The sequence below is a fragment of the Camellia sinensis genome, chromosome 12 (genome assembly GCF_055761805.1).
Source record: "Camellia sinensis isolate YWXY chromosome 12, ASM5576180v1, whole genome shotgun sequence".
In the NCBI taxonomy this organism is placed as follows: Eukaryota; Viridiplantae; Streptophyta; class Magnoliopsida; order Ericales; family Theaceae; genus Camellia; species Camellia sinensis.
Genome location: NC_138972.1, coordinates 110,994,838 through 111,014,473, shown reverse-complemented (window position 1 = coordinate 111,014,473; position 19,636 = coordinate 110,994,838). Strand labels below are relative to the sequence as shown.

Here is a 19,636-nt window from a genome sequence, read left to right as displayed (position 1 = left end):
AACAAATTAATTAATTAATAAAAATTCAAATAGAATGACTAAATTAAAATTACACTTATGCTGTGTTTGGTTGAGGGATTTGGAGAGAGATTTAGAAAGGAAAAAAGGTGTGTAAAACTATATGAAATATAAGTATATTTTTTTCACATTTCACCTACCTTTTCTATTTCCCTTTCCAAATCCCTCCTCAAATCCCTCAACCAAGCAAGGCATTAAAGTATAAGAATTAAATTGTTCAAATTCAAAATAGAGACGAAAGTAAAATTTGTATCAGACTAGAGATCAAAAGTGTAATTTACCCTACATACTGAAAGTATAGGAACTTAGTCTAGTACTCGTAAGCTAATTCCAAATACCTACATATCAAAACAAAAAACAGTGAGAAGGAATGTAATACAACCACCAGCTCCTGAGCTGGCAACTGATGTACCCCAGTGCTATGCTTAATGATATCTAGTTCATGTTCGTCCTCAAAAACAAAAACAAAAACAAAAAACAAAAAAAGAAAGTGTAATATACTCTCTCGTTAATCTCCCAATCTCTCCCATTTTGGAGAGACTCAAAAAGTGGATTGTAAAAATAAATCAATGTCTTCATTTTTTCTATATTTCCCCACTTCCCTCATCTTTAATAATCAAAACAAGTGCCTGCAAAGAGAAACCGATTTATTTTCATATCTCTCCAAATCATTCAATCCAAACAGACTGTTCATTTCATGCTCAAATGCTTGTTACAGATGACTCCAAAGAGCAGACTCTGGGCCTTCTTGCTGGAGATACAAATGGCCTAACCCCAAGTCAGCCATGTCGCTAGTGTCAATCCAGCATTAGCAGACAGTTTCAGTAAGGAGATAAAATTACATCATTTACTCATGACAAATCCCTTAACCCTAGAAACATTACTTTACAGTTTCTGCCATGTACAATCCGCACCCTACTATATAATTAACTAGAATTACAAACTAATTTCTTCTTTCCACAACTCATTCATTTGATATTTCAGAACATTTAACAATGTTTTTTTCAACTAAAATAACACAGAAGCCAGCATCCAATACAAAAGGCTTCAAGAGTCCTGCTACGGACACCAACTTTTCTATTGCATTTTTCACCGTCCCATTCATGATGTGTGTGGGGCTCACACAGTTGCAATAGTAGCTACTCTTCTAAACCTTAATTTAGAAAAATTTAGTAACAATCACCGCTCAAAAAATGCCTGAAAATCCAAATAAACAAAAGTTATGTTGAACTAGCAAGCAATAATTTATAAGCAGAATGTTAGAGCATCATTATCAAGCTCATTAGAGCCTTCTCTTGGCTATTTTATAACATAAAACCATATAAACACGCTCCATCAAACTCAATTATTGGCTAGCTACTTTAGTTAAATATCAAACCATTAGTTACATGTAGTTAGGGAAAGAAGACTCAACAAATAAAATAAAGAATAGAGAGTTTGTTGGAGAATATATTTGAAAAGATGGTTAGCTAAAATAGAAAAATAAACTTTTAGTTAAAATTTAACTAAAAATTTGACTATTTTGATGGAGATGCTCACTCTTGTATCTTCATAGTAGAAGCAAATATTATTTACCTCTGAATATTAAATGAAGGTTTCTTCATAAGTCATACGCCATAACGCCGTAAAGCTTTGCTTAAACTCGGCATTACATTATATGCCTGATAGGATCTTCTCAATTCTATTATCGAACCCACCTGGACCAGAAAAGTAAGGAACATCAGATAAATTAGACAGCAGCCAAGCAAGAGGTTCTCACTTCATTCTAATTCCTCAAACATTTTATTTATTTTCCACCAATTTGTTGTTGATCCATAAGAGAGAAATTACAAATATCATGAGAATTACATCAAACAGGGACATTCAACTAGAAAAGAAAGTCCAACAAATAGTCATAAGCATACAACAAATGTAACTTCATAATTCAAATCATGCAGTAATTCAATGTTATCTCCCAAGGAGTTGTCCTTGATACTTGGCTTCATTATTGCAAAACAATCAGAAAAACTGGGGTTTAAGAGACACAAGAAGACTTGGAAGAAACTAAAAATTTGAAAGAGCACTAGTATTTACCAATACTAAGATGAGAATTGCTGCATAAAAACAAGGTGGAAGAACAGGATGCGAACAGGATTCTACACCCTTTGGTTCCTATAGTTTGCTTCATATTTGTGATCACATTTTATTTGTTGACAGTCAGATGGACTGACTCGTTAAGTTTTGTGATTTGAAGTATTTTGTGTATACGTTCATTGGATAATCTTCATTACGATTCCTTTACTCTAAGAAGCACCGACGAGACCCGAGACACGACATTGACTGGCCAACATGCAAATTTTCAAAATATATAGGATATGACACGTAGGGAGAAACGTACAAAATATATAATTTTATATATTTATTATATTTCATTTATAAGGATAAATGAGTATTATATGTCATATATACGAATATTTAAGTTAAAGATAATAAACTTTAAAATTTATTGGAGCAAAATATATATAAATTTATATTGTTTTTGTTTTATCATTGAATTTTAAGTTATTTTATTCAATCTTGTAATGTGTTTTGTGTGTGTCAAAGTGCCTAACAAGGTGTTGGATACAACACGTTACCTTCTTGTAAGTGTCCGTGCTTCTTAGCTTTTACTCTTTCTTTTTTTAAGAAGGTCCATGCTTCTTTGCTTTTACTCTTTTTTTTTCCCACATCCATTGCACATGCACATCACTTTGTTTTAATACAAGTACAAGTAGTACATCTCTTGCCTTTCTCTTCATCTTTAACTCTTGTACTTGATAGATCCTAAATGCTAAGACTGACCCAATGGTGTGGCATAACCCAAAGCGCAACATGGATAGTGCAATTTCGTACTTAGGAAAAATTAAATCCAAGATACACATATTTACTAAGTAGATAAATTATCACCTTCTTTTTTTTCTTTTCATGTAGTCTTTGATGTAATTTCATATTTTAAAAAAAGGAATCTAACAAACATCTATAATGGACCAACATAGAAAGCAGCACCACTGTAGTGCATAGCTGAAGTAAATACAAGGACAGAAGGCAGCCCTGAAATTAATTGACTCACAATGATAAGAACTGAAGTAAACCCTATCGCAAATCCCTCATTTATACGGCGTAAGTAATGATCAAGAATAGTTGATGTAGTTGCCAAAAAACTTAGCAACAGGCCACCTGCACAATTTCCACAAGGAGAGAGAGAACCAAAGCAAACAAAAAATCGTGTTAATGGCAGAAAAAATATTAGAATAACTTCTATAAGAACATTTGGGCAGGCATATACCCCAAAAACGTGTAGAAGCTTGGATCTTTGTTAAGTATTCAATGGTGGCTTTTCCAGGCTTTATATTTGGTATTCTGGCACCCATCTTATTTAAGTAATCAGCAATTTCCTTGGGCATGTTGGCCTGGATACGTGTGCCCCAGTCATTAAAGATAAGAATAAAAATTAAATACATCAGCAATCACTATGTAAACACAACAATATAAACTTCGCCCAAAAAATAGCAGTGCAGTTGGTTCAGAAATGTTTCATTAGTCTGGCAATATCTGAGATCTCTCTATATAGTCTACTGTGCACCATAAATCAAGAAAAGAAGCGGCGTGTGGGGATAGTTCTTCAGCAAACCTGGGTGCCATTAAGGAATCAACATTGCAAGAAGAATGATAGAATTGGTTTATTTGATTATTTGCTCCATTTTAAAGGTGGGGGGAACAGATTTCAATCCACTGATATGGAAAGGCAGGTCGACCAAAACATTGCATTATACAAAATTTATTTTTGAATTTTCAACTCCCTCTTCTCCAAAACATTTAGCATCTAAAAGGACCAGTGCTCACCTCCAACTTAATTATAAACCCTGAATGCAAAATATCAAGAACAATTCAAGCAAGCACATGATAAATCATCTTGCTTTACAGAGGAATATTGACAAAGTGATAGCCAAAAGAAAAGGTTTAAATTGAACAAGCTAAACCAAATAACATACATTATTAAAGAAAAAGAAAAAATTAGATTGAGCCAATACTTACAATGTCAAATATGTTGAAAAGGAAAACAAAAAATGCATAAATTGAATAGTAAACCCATGGAGCTGCACCAAGAGAACTCTCAGGATTCAGTATCTCTTTGACATGTTCCCAGAAAGATGAACCAAGGAGACTGCCAAGAAATCATTGTTTTAGAAAGTTATAGCAGTAAATTCACCATAGATTTTATTAAGAACGCCTATATTAAGCAGAAAAGGAAACCATGACACATCTTGAGGGCAGGAGCACAAAAGTTTCAATGACTTCCGCCTTGTCTTCATTATCAAAACAATTATTACATGGTCATTTATTTTTCAAATGACATCCAAAATGAGAACCATCGAACACAGAAAATAACCCATAATCACTAGATGAAAGTGAGAGTGTGGTGGCAGTGGGGTGTGTGGATAAAAGGTTCTGATAATGGGTGGGTAGGTGGGTGGGTGAACCCATAATCACTTTTATGTCACCATTTGGTGATGTATTAGAAACTGTATAATGTTATAATGTGAATTAAAGGTTCTGATTATCCCAAAATATTAGAAACTGTGCCCTTCCTCAAGATGCAAATACATTAAAGAAGAGCTTTTGATTGAAAAAATAGCTCAAAATGAACAATTACACCAATTGCAGATCAAATCACCTTGCAAGGATGCTGGGAAATGCCAACAGATAGGTAGTTGTGAGAACGGGTTGCATTCCTGATGGATTAATATTGAATGGAATGTACGGCTCAACTTCAGTAACTGGGGATTCTTCTCTGTCCAAATTATTGGAACACAAAAGTTAATGTCAAAAGTACATTAGAGCAAATTAAATCTCAATATACAATATAAGTGACATCAAGTAGACTTTTCAAGTGTGTGCCAACTTTTAGTAAATGGTCAAGCTATTCCATTCAAAAGTAATTCATGTCAATAATATCCTCTAGCCTCTACAGATATCAAAGAGCAACAGAAACATATTTATTTTATCTATTGTTTGTTATTTGCGATAAGTATAACTGACTTCAAAATCAATAATGGCATTTTACATTATGAAGAGAATATATTACAACTAAATTTATGCAACTTGAGTTTCTTTCAAGACCCAAAAAAAATACACGTAAGTATCTCTGCAAAGCAAAGATGAGATCACCTTGTAGCAGAAGCAAGTTTGAAACCATAGTATTGCAGTTTAATTTTCCTGCAACCCTCAGTTACAACAACTGCCCACATAGTGACTACAGTGAAGATACCTAATACTGCAAGTATATAAGGCCACCAGTAGACAGCACTCCCTGCAATATCAAATATGGTAAAAGCTTGAAAGGTTAAAACAACACTATAAAGAAAAAAATATAACTAAGCATACATTACTCTCTTCTACTTAATAAATTGTTGAATCCCTATGGACAGGTTGCTTTTAGTTTGACAATGTTATTTATATTCACTCATGAAGGAAATTAAACGCCACACTGTATGCCTCAGTTAACGCAAAACATAAATTAGATAGTTTTGATTTATACGCTTTTTAAACTGTTCTCTTCGTCCATCACCTTTCTAGTATAATGGTCTGACAGCTCAACTTAAGCAAATCAAACCTAACAAGTAATTGTACATAACAGGAATTATATTAATTGCACACATTTTTGGTGTGTTGTCTTGCACAGAAGCATGAAATAGGGAAAATAAATAGATATCCATGCTTAGAACAACAAAAGAAAATAGCTATGGTATTCTACTGTTTATATTCTGCACTTAAGATCCATAAGGCTGAATGGATATCAGATTTATAGTTTTCATAAATACCCAATTCAACAGCAATTTAATGAGGTGTGTATGATTAGAATAGTAAATAAATCCTTCAAAGAGTCAGCTAACATGTTGCCCTAGGACTCAAAGCTCAGTTGTTCTTACAAATGAAATCAAATTACCTAGATAGATAGAATACAGACACTAGAATAATTTCCTATTTAAGCATCTACCTGTGAGCTGAGATAACATCTTGTATAATGTATCTGTGTAGCCAGTCAATATTCCCACACATATAATCAAAGATGATCCTTGACCTGAAGCACACATTACAAGTCAGAAACATGAAAAATGATGCACCTTATATGACTAACATAATGAATATACAAATTCTTTTGGCTGACTTGTATGCCTTGAGAAAGTTAGGCATGTCAATCACAATTTAATTGAATCTTGCATTGGACTCCTTACATTCTAATCTTTCCTAGAATCACTTAATCCTGATAGTGCATAGAAATCATAGAGCAACTAGATTGTAGCATGATCTGAAGGTCGTGCACTGGATACCTAGCATTCATATTGATTTTCTAGGTTGTGCACGAAACTTCAAGCAGTTACATTGTTTTTGAAAACTATTCTCTAATTTAGGAAAATAAAGATAACATGAAAAAGCATCTGGTGATATGGTCCAAAGGTTCTTTTAGAGAGAAAAAGTGGTAAGGGTATTTTTAGAGTTTTGATGAATAGTTATTCACATTTCAGGAACTTGCTGATATATTGGAAGCAACACAAATAGAAAAGTGCTAAAGGTTTTTGCTTTTTCATTTTCTTACATTCTTAGAAATGAAGAAGATTATGTCCTCAAGCCATCAAAAGAGAGAAGTTTCTTTACCCTCCAGAAAATTACCTTTCAGCGGCTAATAATTAGTTCACCCAGACGAATACAAAAGAGGGTAAGTCCATCAAAACTATTTCCTATTTATTAACCACAATAGGAGATCAAGAAAAATAAAATAAAAAAAATAGTGATGAGAGGAAGCAAAAAGCATGTAGCCGACCCCATTTGATGGGACTTAAGGCTTGGTTTGGTTTGGTAAGGAAGCAGAAAGCATGGTTTTCAAGATGTATAGAACCTCTAGTTGAAAGTGCATGGGATACATTCAAATGGAAATTCACCATAATAACCACATAACATTTCATATATTAATCTTTTCACAACAGATCTTTTTTATTTTTTTTGATAAATTATTTTCACAACAGAACTTAGAATTACAGTCCTTAAGAAAACTCCGATCCATTTTTCCACAATCTATATTCCTACCTAGGTTTCGTCTTCCTTTCCCCTTTTAGTAGAGGTATTCACGAATAAAACAAGCAGCAATCCATTTTAGGTTTATTCGTTGGTAATCCATGATCAACTTCCTTCCACAGCACCCTACACCCAGGGGAAGTCAAATTCCCACTGCCTCTATTGCGGGAAAGGGATAATGCCTAAGTTCAAGTTGTTAATTATATTCTTTATGGAAATTGAAGGAGCCAACCCCCCACCAGCACAATATTGTCCGCTTGGGACCTCACAGTTTTTTTCTTCCCTTTGTGCTAGTTAGAAGGAGTTAGTCAGCTTATAAGATGGAATGTGATACTCTCACAGAGCGATGCGGGATGCACTCACAGAAACAATAAACCAATTCAAGGAATTTCTAACACATGTATTCAATTAGTTCATAAAGATAAATTCCAATGGTGTCACATAAGAAAAACTGACAAAACCAGACATACCGACTCAATTGGTCACCAAACAAAACATATACTATGATCAGAAAGGCACAAAAAACTGTCAAAAATAAGTAAACCACAGAAAATAAGAAATCAAGCCAAAAAAGTTGTATCCAAATGCTAAGAATACTACCAAATCCAGATTCCGATATTTTGTCACATATCCATGTTATAGTCATTGCACCACACACCAAAAGAAAACTTGTCACCATTACATGCTTCACCCTGCAAATAGCATATAACGTAACAAAACACATGCCCTTTTAAGAGACCAATCAGAAACAAGCTAATAATTTTGTCAAATCATTCACTAATTTACTTAAACAAATTAAACATGAGATTCTACTTACAAAATTACCTGTGACTAGCTGCATAGATGGAATATGGAAGAGAATAACAAGCAAGAATCAGAGCCTCCAGAATAGCAAAGCCAAGTGACAGCCACCATCTGGAGAGATAAATTACCACACACACACAAAAAAAGAAGTCAATATGGCTTGCAACCTTCATTGTAATGACCAATAACAGAATTGGCTATAAATAGCAAGGACTCGTATCACTGCTTGAAATGAATAACTAAACACACATATAACTCTTTATCTTTTCGTGACCATCCAAGCCTTCTTTCCGCAGCTTCACCAAGGTGGGAACAACGTGACAAAGTACCTAGAAACATGATTGGTCATATAGTATTAGTATTGAATGACAAGTTCAATAGTGAAAAGGTGAAAGACCAAATGACGACAACAATCAAGTTAAGACATAATGAACATGATGGGAGAAACTTCGGCAGAAAGCATGTAATCAGTAGCATTCTTATTTCAAGTAGGAGAGCAGATATCGCACTGTCAGTAAGAAAACTACAAAAATTGAAGATGAGCATGTTGAATTGAGCTGCATAAGTCGTACATCATCCAGTTGATAAGCATTAAAAGTAATGTTGATTTGAACAATAGCAACATATAACATGGTTTTCATGGTAGTAGAAGAATAGAGCTCCATAGAACAAAAGTATTTGACAAACAGCTTCTCTCAATTGGACATTTTCTCCCCTTTGGATGATGACTACTTCCTACTGATGCATGCAATCACCCATAAAAAGACGTGCATCACGTGAGCCTAGCTGAGAGAGAAGTAACATTAATCTACGTAAAACAAGGTATACCTTTTATAAAGGAATAGCTTATCTCAAGTTGCCTACAAAGCTTTCTCCATACCAATGATGTGAAGCTAAAATTTGAAACGTCTGTAGATTATAGTACATATTATTGCCTAATTTTTTATGAAGAAACAACTTATCTCAAGTTGCGTACAAAGCTTCTCCGAACCAATGATATGAAGCTAAAATTTGAAGCATCTGTAGATTTCAGTACATATTATTGCCTAAATTTTGCATGAAGAAACAAATTCTGCAGAAAATAAGAGTAGCTTTAAAGCAAGTTGCAAAACATATATTACCACACAGAATCTATTAATTTCGTGACATTTCATCTAATGTAACACGAAGAACCTTCAGCATCCAAATTATTGTGCTAATGTTCAACACCAGAATGGAGTGAGGAAATAAAACAAATAACAAAAACACAGAATCAATCAGGACATCACAATAGAGTCTTAATTAATGGACAAGAAATGTAAACCTGGGGATAAAAGAACAGCAGACCTGCATGAGAATTGATGCAGCAATCTGAGGACTGATTCCAAGTTGGAAAAGGGAAAGCTTAAGTTCAGCTGTGAAATCTCCGAGTTCATCTAAAAAAAAGGATGCATAAATAATCTTTTTCAAGAACAAAATGAGAAAAAGAAACAAGAGTTCTTTCGTTAAAGAATCCAGCTTTCAACCAGAACAGCAATGGTACATTACAACGGCTACCAGTTTACTTTTAAACAAAAAATAAGCATTCCCAATTTAGACATCACCGTTCAGACCATTAGGAAAAATATTTTGAATAAAGCAACTAAAACTTGTAATTTTGGATTACTTACCAACAGATCCTGAGACAAAGCTAAGGTAGTCCTCCGGTATCAACCTTCTATCAAATCCTGGCAAAGGAATAAAATAACCAACACGACTGATCACAATTAACACAGCTGTCACAAATAACCTCCGCCGTATTTCACTCTTGAAAAAAGATTCAGCAGCATTATTGAGGACTGAACCAAGGCGTACAAAGTCCAAAAAGCGATTTTTAAACATTTTGGGCTTGGACTGCAAGGTTCCAAAGTCATCTGTATCATGTGAACTGGTTAGATAAGCCCCATCATCATTTTGTTGCAAAACAATTTCAGGACTTTGGAGTTGATTCGAAACACATGCACAAGATCTTTTGATTTCTTTTGGTAAAAAGGGTTCATTGAACAATACAAAACGCCTCCGGTTGAAACCTGAAGAATTTGTCTTCAGGGAAATGTGTGTTGGAGCATAAAATGGTAATCGATGATACAACTGCAGATTGTGTACAGCCTGCCCACCTGTATGCCACATACAAGTTCCAAATTTAGCCCAAATGCATACCAGTCCAGGGTGAAAAAATTTTAGTAAATTAGTAATTAGATCATGGCATTAAGCCAGGCTATTTGCTGTAAGGCAAATAATGGAATGGAATGGAATGCGAATCTCATGGATTAATAATCCCAGTACTACGCTATAATCCGCCCAATCAAACAAACCCTTAAGAAGACACATACACATCCATATACCTTCTTTTACATTGCAACCGATTGTTGCCCCTGCTCCATCACAAGCTACTGCTTGTCTTTGGTCCAAGTGAAAACTTTTACCACTCCAAAATCCCTCACTTTCACATCACCATAAATTGTTTACTTTAAACTGAGTCCCATAGTCACGATACTCACTTCTTTTTTTTATCAGCTAAAGCCAATTGTTCGTCACAATATTCACCTTGTTAAAAATTTAAACTTTCTAATAAATTTAAGCAACAAAAAGCCAAGAAAAAAAAAAAAAAAATGAAGCATACATAGTCGAATATATTTTCTTTTTCTTTCCTTCGCATTCGATTTCTCTCGAACCAAACAGAGAATAAACAAGTAACAGAAGAGTAGCAGTTACCTCCACTATTGAGGCGTTTGGTTCTGAAGAATAGGGGATTGAAATGGTGAGACAATGCCAGAGTCGCCTCCATTGGCGAAACTCGCTCGCAGACTCAGGCACAGGCAAAGTATAAAAACACTATACTACTGGCTAAATAAATACCTAGGGTTTCAAAAAATTTCACTGGTTAATTTTCGAACTCGTCTTCTTTCCGAGTAGATTTCCAGGCTCCAAGAGATACGTAGACTTCAAATTTGATTTCCGGAAATCGCTCCCTTTTCCGGCGAGTTTTTTCAACTTTTCTTCGATTTTTAGCTTCAATCGTTTCCTTATGGGCTCACAGTAGTTGAATTGAAGGCTGGTGGTGGGATTGGGGGAGGCTTCTTTTTCCGGCGAGATTTTCAGTTTTCCGGTGGTGGTTTCCTTATTGGCTCACGCAGTTGAAGGCATAGTGGTAGTAGGGTGGGGAGTGGGGTGGCGTTGGTGAAGGATTTTTCTACGATACATGAAGGTGGATACATAAATAATTTTGGATCATTAGATGTAAAGGTAAACTAAATCTAATTGATTGATAATAATAAAATTAGGTTAAGAAATTTAGATAATTTCGTAAAAAATAAGGTAATTTTTAATGGTTTTGAAATAAAAAAGTGATTTTTAACTTACCACAATGACTAAATATACTTACTATTTGATGTGATTATACTTACTATTATTAATAATTATACTTACCATTTAATTATTGATAAAATACACTTAACCTGCTATTCAGATAACAGGTAAATTTAAAAAATTAAGTTATAATAAATTTTCAAAATCTCTAAAATAAATATAAAATTTATAAAATAGAATTTAAGAAAAAAATAAACAAAATAAATTTGAATTCTAAACATTTTATTATAATTTATTACATTTTATGAAATATGATTTTTTATTTATTTATCTACTTAATAGCAATAAATGAAACCTAATTTCCTTTTCGTTTATCACACTTGAAAATAATAAATGCAATTAATAAGAAATATAAGTAATAAAATATAGAAAAAATTATCATTTATTTGAGGGTTCCATGAACAAAATTTTATGTTTATTTTTAAATTTTTTGAATATTTGAAGATTTAAAGATAAGATTGTTGTTGATTTGGAATTCCTTAGGTAAAAATCTATGTCTCTATCGTCTCTATCTCTTTTTTTACATTAACTTTCTATGATATTTTGAATTTATAAATTTTAATATTCTGTTGGAACAACATTTCACCTAGTTAAAAGAAAAATTATGAGATTTAAGTAGTAAAAAAAAAAAATCAAGTTTGATGAAATAGTAAGTGCAATCTTAAGTTTAGTTTAAATAATTAATTAATCAAGTCTACTAAAATAGTAAGTAGAGTCCTATTGAGTAGTAAGTATTGTTTAAATGATGAGTCAAGTTTGATAAAGTAGTAAGTAGAGTCTAATTGAGTAGTAAGTGTTATTTAAGTGATGAGTCAAGTTTAATAAAGTAGTAAGTAGAGTCTCATTGAGTAGTAAGTGTTATTTAAATGAGTAGTAAGTCAAGTCTGATAAAATAATAAATAGAGTCTCATTGAGTAATAAATGTGGTTTAAATGAGTGGTAAGTAAGTCTGATAAAATAGTAAGTATGGTTTAAATGAGTGTTTTTCAATTTATTACAACAACAAAACACATTTACTACTTGATATAGTTGTAATTATTCCACATAACTACACTTACCATTCAAACATTAATAAAATGCACCTAACCTCTAAAATAAATATAAAATTTATAAACTAGAATGTAAACAATATATATATATATATATATATATACAAAATAAATATGAAATTTATAAATTTTATTATAATTTTTTACATTTTATGGAATATGATTTTTTTTTATTTATGTACTTAATGGCAATGAATGGCAATAAATGAAACCTAGTATCTTTTTCATCTACCACAATAAATGCAATTAATGAGAAATATGATTAACAAAATATAGAAAAATTTCAAATTCATTTGAGGATTCCATAAACAAAATTTGATGTTCATTTCTAACATTTTCGAAGATTTTAAGATAAAATTGTTGTTGATTTGGAACTCCTTAGGTAAGTCTCTCTCTTTTTACTTTCACTTCCATTATTTTTTGAATTTATAAATTTTTATGTTTTGTTGGAACAACATTTCACCTAATTAAAAGAAAAATTATGAGATTCAAGTAGTAAGGGAAAAAAAAAATCAAGTTTGATGAAGTAGTAAATGTAGTCTTAAGTTTAGTTTAAATGATTGATAAGTCAAGGATGTTCATTTCTAAAACTTTCGGAGATTTTAAGATAAAATTGTTGTTGATTTAGAACTTCTTAGGTAAGTTTCTCTCTTTTTACTTTCACTTCCATTATATTTTGAATTTATAAATTTTTATGTTTTGTTGGAATAATATTTTAGTTAGTTAAAAGAAAAATTTTGAGATTCAAGTGGTAAGAAAAAAAAAATCAAATTTGATGAAATAGTAAATGTAGTCTTAAATTTAGTTTAAATGATTGATAAGTCAAGTCTAATAAAGCAGTAAGTAGAGTCTCATTGAGTAAGTATTGTTTAAATGAGTGATAAGTCAAGTTTGATAAAGTAGTAAGTATAATCTTATTGAGTAGTAAGTGTGGCTTAAATGAGTAGTAAATCAAGTCTGATAAAGTAGTAAGGATAGTCTCATTGAGTAGTAAGTGTAATTCAAATGAGTGGTAAGTCAAGTCTGATAAAGTAGTAAGTATGGTTTAAATGAGTTATAAGCCAAATGTTGAGTAGTAGGTATGGTTTAAATAAGTGGTAAGTCAAGTCTGATAAAATAGTAAGTACAGTCTCATTGACAAGTAAGTGTGGTTTAAATGGCTGATAAGTCAAGTTTGATAAAGTAGTAAGTAGAGTCTCATTGAGTAGTAAGTGTAATTCTGATAGAGTAGTAAGTACAGTCTCATTGAGTAGTAAGTGTGGTTTAAATGAGTTAAGTTTGATAAAATAATAAGTAAAGTCTTATTAAGTAGTAAGTGTTATTTAAATGACTGATAAGTCAAGTTTGATAAAGTAGTAAGTAGAGTCTCATTGAATAGTAAATGTGATTCAAATGAGCGGTAAGTCAAGTCTAATAAAGTAGTAAGTATGGTTTAAATGAGTGGTGAGTCAAGTCTGATGAAATAGTAAGTACAGTCTCATTGACTAGTAAGTGTGGTTTAAATGGATGATAAGTCAAATTTGATAAAGTAGTAAGTAGAGTTCCATTGAGTAGTAAGTGTAATTCTGATAGAGTAGTAACTACAGTCTCATTGAGTAGTAAGTGTGGTTTAATTGAGTTAAGTATGATAAAATAATAAGTAAAGTCTTATTAAGTAGTAAGTGTTGTTTAAATGACTGATAAGTCAAGTTTGATAAAGTAGTAAGTAGAGTCTCATTGAATAGTAAATGTGATTCAAATGAGCGGTAAGTCAAGTCTAATAAAGTAGTAAGTATGGTTTAAATAAGTGGTGAGTCAAGTCTGATGAAATAGTAAGTACAGTCTCATTGACTAGTAAGTGTGGTTTAAATGGATGATAAGTCAAGTTTGATAAAGTAGTAAGTAGAGTCTCATTGAGTAGTAAGTGTAATTCTGATAAAGTAGTAAGTACAGTCTCATTGAGTAGTAAGTATGGTTTAAATGAGTTTAATTATCATTCAAAAACACAACACTTGCCATTCATTCTCATTCTACTAGTAACTCTTTGTGACTCAACTTACTACTTACCATCTATTTTACCACCTAGTATTTTACTTATCATTTTCTACTTGCTTTTTCTTAATTAATTTGTTTATGCTTATTGCAGATGGAAGACAACACTGAGCAAAACAAGAATAACATTATATATGAACTAGTTGATGATGACGGTAATGATGGTGAGTATAATATTCATAACGAAGATAATATCGTCAATTCTAATAATATTCCAACCGAAAGAGATATTAAGCGTCTAGATGAATTAACTGAAAAGGATGTGTTTGAAATGACATTTGATTCAGAAGAAAACGGAGAAAGATTTTATAATTCGTATGCTAAGGTGAACGGCTTTAGTATTCGAAGGGATCAATTGTATAAGGACAAGAATAATATGGTTATATCAAGGAGTTGGGTATGTTCAAAAGAAGGATATAGACAATCCAAATACCTTGAGGTTGAAGAACGTAAAAGAGAACCAAAACAATTAACTAGAGTTGGTTGTCGTGCTTGTTTTCGTATCAAATACAATCGGAGTACTTCCAAATATGAAGTGAATGAATTTTTCAAGGAGCACAATCATTCCATGATAGGGCCTCTTGGTGTTCAATTTCTTCGCTCACACCGGAATGTTACGAGTGCCGACAAGGCACAAGGCAATGCAATGCATCATATTGGTATGAGGACAAGTCACATTATGGACTTTGTTGCACAACAAGCAGGTGGTTATGAGAATGTTGGGTTCATACAGAAGGACATGTACAACCATTTTGGGACTGAGCGTAGAGTGCAAGTTGTCGATGGTGACGCAGAAGGTGCTTTGGCTTACTTATGTGGTAAAGAAGAGCAAGATCCAATGTTTTATTATAAATATGATGTAGATGAAGAAAATCGATTAAATAATTTGTTTTGGATTGATGGTGGATCTCGAACAGATTATCTGTATTTTGGTGATGTGTTGATGTTTGATACTACGTATCGGACAAATGCGTACAACAAACCTTTTGTGATATTACAAGGTGTGAGCAACCACTTTCAAACGACTGTTTTTGGGTGTGCACTGTTAGCTTCCGAGACAGTAGAGACATACATATGGGTGTTAGAGAAATTTCTTGATGCAATGGATCACAAGATGCCTCTGTCCGTAATCACTGACGGGGATAAGGCCATGTGTAGAGCAATCAAAACAGTTATGCCTACTGCTCGACATCGATTATGTAAATGGCATCTTAAAATGAATGCTCTTTCCAATATCCACATAGAGGGATTTCTTCATAACTTTGAAAAATGCATGTCAATGCAATGTACACAGGAAATGTTTGAATTAGAGTGGAAGAACCTCGTAGACAAGTATGGCCTTCATAATAACAAGTGGATTGCAGATGTATATTGCAAGCGTACTCTATGGGCTGAAGCATACCTCCATGGACATTTCTTTGCTGGTGCAAAAAGCACGCAACGTTGTGAGAGTATGAATGCATTTTTGAATCGATTCCTAAAGGTGCGCCTAAGGCTCTTTGAATTTGTAAGGGCATATGATAGAGCACTTGCAAGACTTCGCCATAACGAAGCTAAGGCACAATCCGAAACTGAGAATACCACTCCTATTCTTTCTACAGGTATGAAAAGGATTGAAAGACATGCAGCTGATATATTTACTCGTGCCATATTTTTCAAATTTCGCGAACAAATAAAATCCGAGCAAGTGTTATTTATGTCAGGAAAAACTGATATAGAAGATATTCACGTATACTATTTGTCTATGTATACACATTCAGAATCCACATGGAATGTACAATATCGACCAAGTGATCATGCCATGAATCATGAATGGGTTACGCAAACAACACGGTTCGGTGCATTGTCAAGTGCATATACTGAGATGTGCTATTATGCTTCGCACTTAACCAATGGATACGAAGAAGCTAGGGATGCAGTGACAAAGTTAACATGTCGAATGAAAGATTTGTATGTCCAACATGTTGAAGGAAATGGAACAAAAGGAAAAGCTAATGTTGAAGGGACATGTTTACATTTTAGTGTTGGTGATCCTCCCTTTACAAAGACGAAAGGAAGTCGTTCTGTTGCAAATGATAAGTTTTCAAAGCCAAGAAAATGTGGTCATTGGTATCTAACAATTTAATTTATCTAGTAAGTGTATTGAATTATAATTAAATTTATATCCTAAGTGTAATGTGTTTTGTTACCGAGGTACTGGTCATACGAGGAATAAGTGTCCAAAACTAGAAAATGAGAATATTGATTCTTTTCCTACACAAGATACTTATGTATCAGGGGCAAGCATGTTGCACCAAGAAGGTGGTTTCAATGTCGACCTTACTTTTACTAATAGTGACTACAATATAATGGGATATGGTTCCAATGGGCACCCTACTTTTGTTGGAACTGACTACAATATAATGGGATGCGATTCCAATATCTATCCTAACTTTGTGGTAATAATTTTTTATTTAACTTTTATTCACAAAATTTATGTTTCAGAATTTATTAATTATTAGTTACATTATGTAGGTACGTACATGCTCAGAAACTCCTGACAGCATTTATGGCCGTGTCGTAGGAGGGACAATTGACTTGTCAAAGTGATTGTAACAATCTTTGAGACAATCAAAGCAATCAGCCTTATATTTTGATTTTTTGTGTGACATTACTCGTTTGTATAAGGCTTATATTTATAAGGCATGTGACTTTTTATATGTATAAGACAAATGATAGTGTAAGACTTTTACTATTCTCAAACACAATACTTACCACTATGATTTCATTCATCATATTCATAACAACGTAATGGTAAGTAATGTAGTAAGTGGAGTCTATTTTAAGTAGTAGTAAGTGAGGTTTATTTGAGTGGTAAGTCAAACCCAACAAACTGGTAAATAGAGTCTTCTTGACTAGTAAGTATGATTGAATAAAATGGTAAGCCAAGAGTAATGAAGTAGTAAGTGGAGTTTATTTGAGTGGTAGTAAGTAAAGTTTATTTGAATAGTAAATGAAATGTAAAAAGTTGTATGACTTATATCTATAAGGCAATGCTTACTAATTGTTCTTATGCTACTTACCATTCATCAACACAATAATTACCATTACGATTTTATTCACCATGTTCGTAACAACATAATGGTTTTCCACGAACACATAAACTATTTGGCAAATAGTTTACAAAGTCATCATCACTATCATCAGAGAAGTCTGAAATGTCTGGATCAGAAACCAGCAATGGATCTTCAATGATTGTTGTGATAGCATTGTCACAATCAAAATGAGATTTTTTCTTGGCATATTCAATGTAATGAAATCTATCCAATTTTCGTTGCATCTGTGTATTCTCTCTCTGTAGCCTTGATATGACTGTTGCATCATCGCATGATTTGTTTCTGCATAGTTCAGCTGAACGTGCCCTTGGAACCCGTAGCCCATGCCATCGACAATATATCTCAAGTTCACAACGTTTTTCGAAGAGGTCTTGCCATTGCAAGTTGTTTCTGTCAACATTAACCCCATGTGGTGGATGATTGTATGCATGACCAACAATTACATGACCCACATCTGATTGCCATGGATCATGCATGAAAAGAGGTTTATTATGGAAGTGACGTTTGGTTCCATACCATGTCTTTCCTAATGGATCAGTATAGGAACCTATTGTTGGAGGCGTCTGAAAATCATCATCACTACCATGACTAAATGTAGAGCTAGATGATGCAATATTTTCAGATTTTCGTTTAGGCATTTTGAGTACTTAGGCTTGTAGTGAAGTGTGATGTATACAAGTGAGGTTAAATAAGGGTGTCACACGTGATCTATTAGTATTATTTTAATCATGGTTAATAGTCACATGTGAATAGTCATATGTACTAATGTCATGTCAATCATGTTCAATCATTTGAATGGTCAATAGTCATATGTACTAGTGTCATGATCAATCATTTTCAGTAGTCACATGTGAATTATATGAGTCACATGTGAATAGTCAAAGAGTAATAAAGTAGTGAGTATAATTTATTTGAGTGGTAAGTTAAGTCTAATAAACTAGCAAGTAGAGTCTTTTTAACTAGTAAGTAAGATTGAATAAAATGGTAAGTAAAGAGTAATAAAGTAGTAAGTGGAGTTTATTTGAGTGATAAGTTAAGTCTAATAAACTAGTAAGTAGAGTCTTTTTAACTAGTAAGTAAGATTGAATAAAATGGTAAGTACAGAGTAATAAAGTAGTAAGTGGAGTTTATTTGAGTGGTAGTAAGTGAGGCTTATTTGAGTGATAAGTTAAGTCTAATAAACTAGTAAGTAGAGTCTTTTTAACTAGTAAGTAAGATTGAATAAAATGGTAAGTAAAGAGTAATAAAGTAGTAAGTGGAGTTTATTTGAGTGGTAGTAAGTGAGACTTATTTGAGTAGTAAAGTCTAATAAACTAGTAAGTAGAGTCTTTTTAAGTAGTAAGTATGGTTGAATAACATGGTAAGCAAAGAGTAATAAAGTAGTAAGTGAAATTTATTTGAGTGGTCGTAAGTGAGACTTATTTGAGTGGTAAGTTAAGTCTAATAAACTAGTAAGTAAAGTCTTTTTAACTAGTAAGTATGATTGAATAAAATAGTAAGAAAATAGTAATGAAGTAGCAAGTGGAATTTATTTGAGTGGTAGTAAGTGAGACTTATTTGAGTGATAAGTTAAGTCTAATAAACTAGTAAGTAGAGTCTTTTTAACTAGTAAGTATGATTGAATAAAATAGTAAGTAAAGAGTAATAAAGTAGCAAGTGGAATTTATTTGAGTGGTAGTAAGTGAGAATTATTTGAGTGGTAAGTTAAGTCTAATAAACTAGTAAGTAGAGTCTTTTTAACTAGTAAGTATGATTGAATAAAATAGTAAGCAAAGAGTAATAAAGTAGCAAGTGGAATTTATTTGAGTGGTAGTAAGTGAGAATTATTTGAGTGGTAAGTTAAGTCTAATAAACTAGTAAGTAGAGTCTTTTTAACTGGTAAGTATGATTGAATAAAATAGTAAGCAAAGAGTAATAAAGTAGTAAATGGAATTTATTTGAGTGGTAGTAAGTGAGGCTTATTTGAGTTGTAAGTTAAGTCTAATAAACTTGTAAGTAGAGTCTTTTTAACTAGTAAGTATGGTTGAATAAAATGGTAAGTAAAGAATAATGAAATTGTAAGTGGAGTCATTGAAGTATAATAAAGTGGTAAGTCATAATTAATTTAAACCCTGCCCATGTACAATCCAAATCCAAATTACTAAAAAACGACAAAAATCA

At 32.7% G+C, this 19,636-nt stretch overlaps 1 protein-coding gene across 1 annotated transcript; it reads right to left on the bottom strand.

Moving 5' to 3' along the window:
- Positions 1–689: 689 nt before the first annotated feature.
- On the bottom strand, positions 690–11,185 carry SCY2 (SecY protein transport family protein). Its single transcript, XM_028227837.2, has 14 exons — positions 10,648–11,185; positions 9,564–10,049; positions 9,241–9,329; positions 8,164–8,243; positions 7,936–8,025; positions 7,711–7,802; positions 6,035–6,118; positions 5,206–5,347; positions 4,712–4,828; positions 4,072–4,201; positions 3,323–3,446; positions 3,107–3,213; positions 1,594–1,715; positions 690–1,215 (listed from the first exon to the last, which is right to left on the bottom strand). Exons 1-13 carry the CDS (start codon positions 10,718–10,720, stop codon positions 1,626–1,628), a joined length of 1,704 nt encoding a protein of 567 aa, XP_028083638.1. The 5' UTR covers positions 10,721–11,185; the 3' UTR covers positions 690–1,215; positions 1,594–1,625.
- Positions 11,186–19,636: the final 8,451 nt, after the last annotated feature.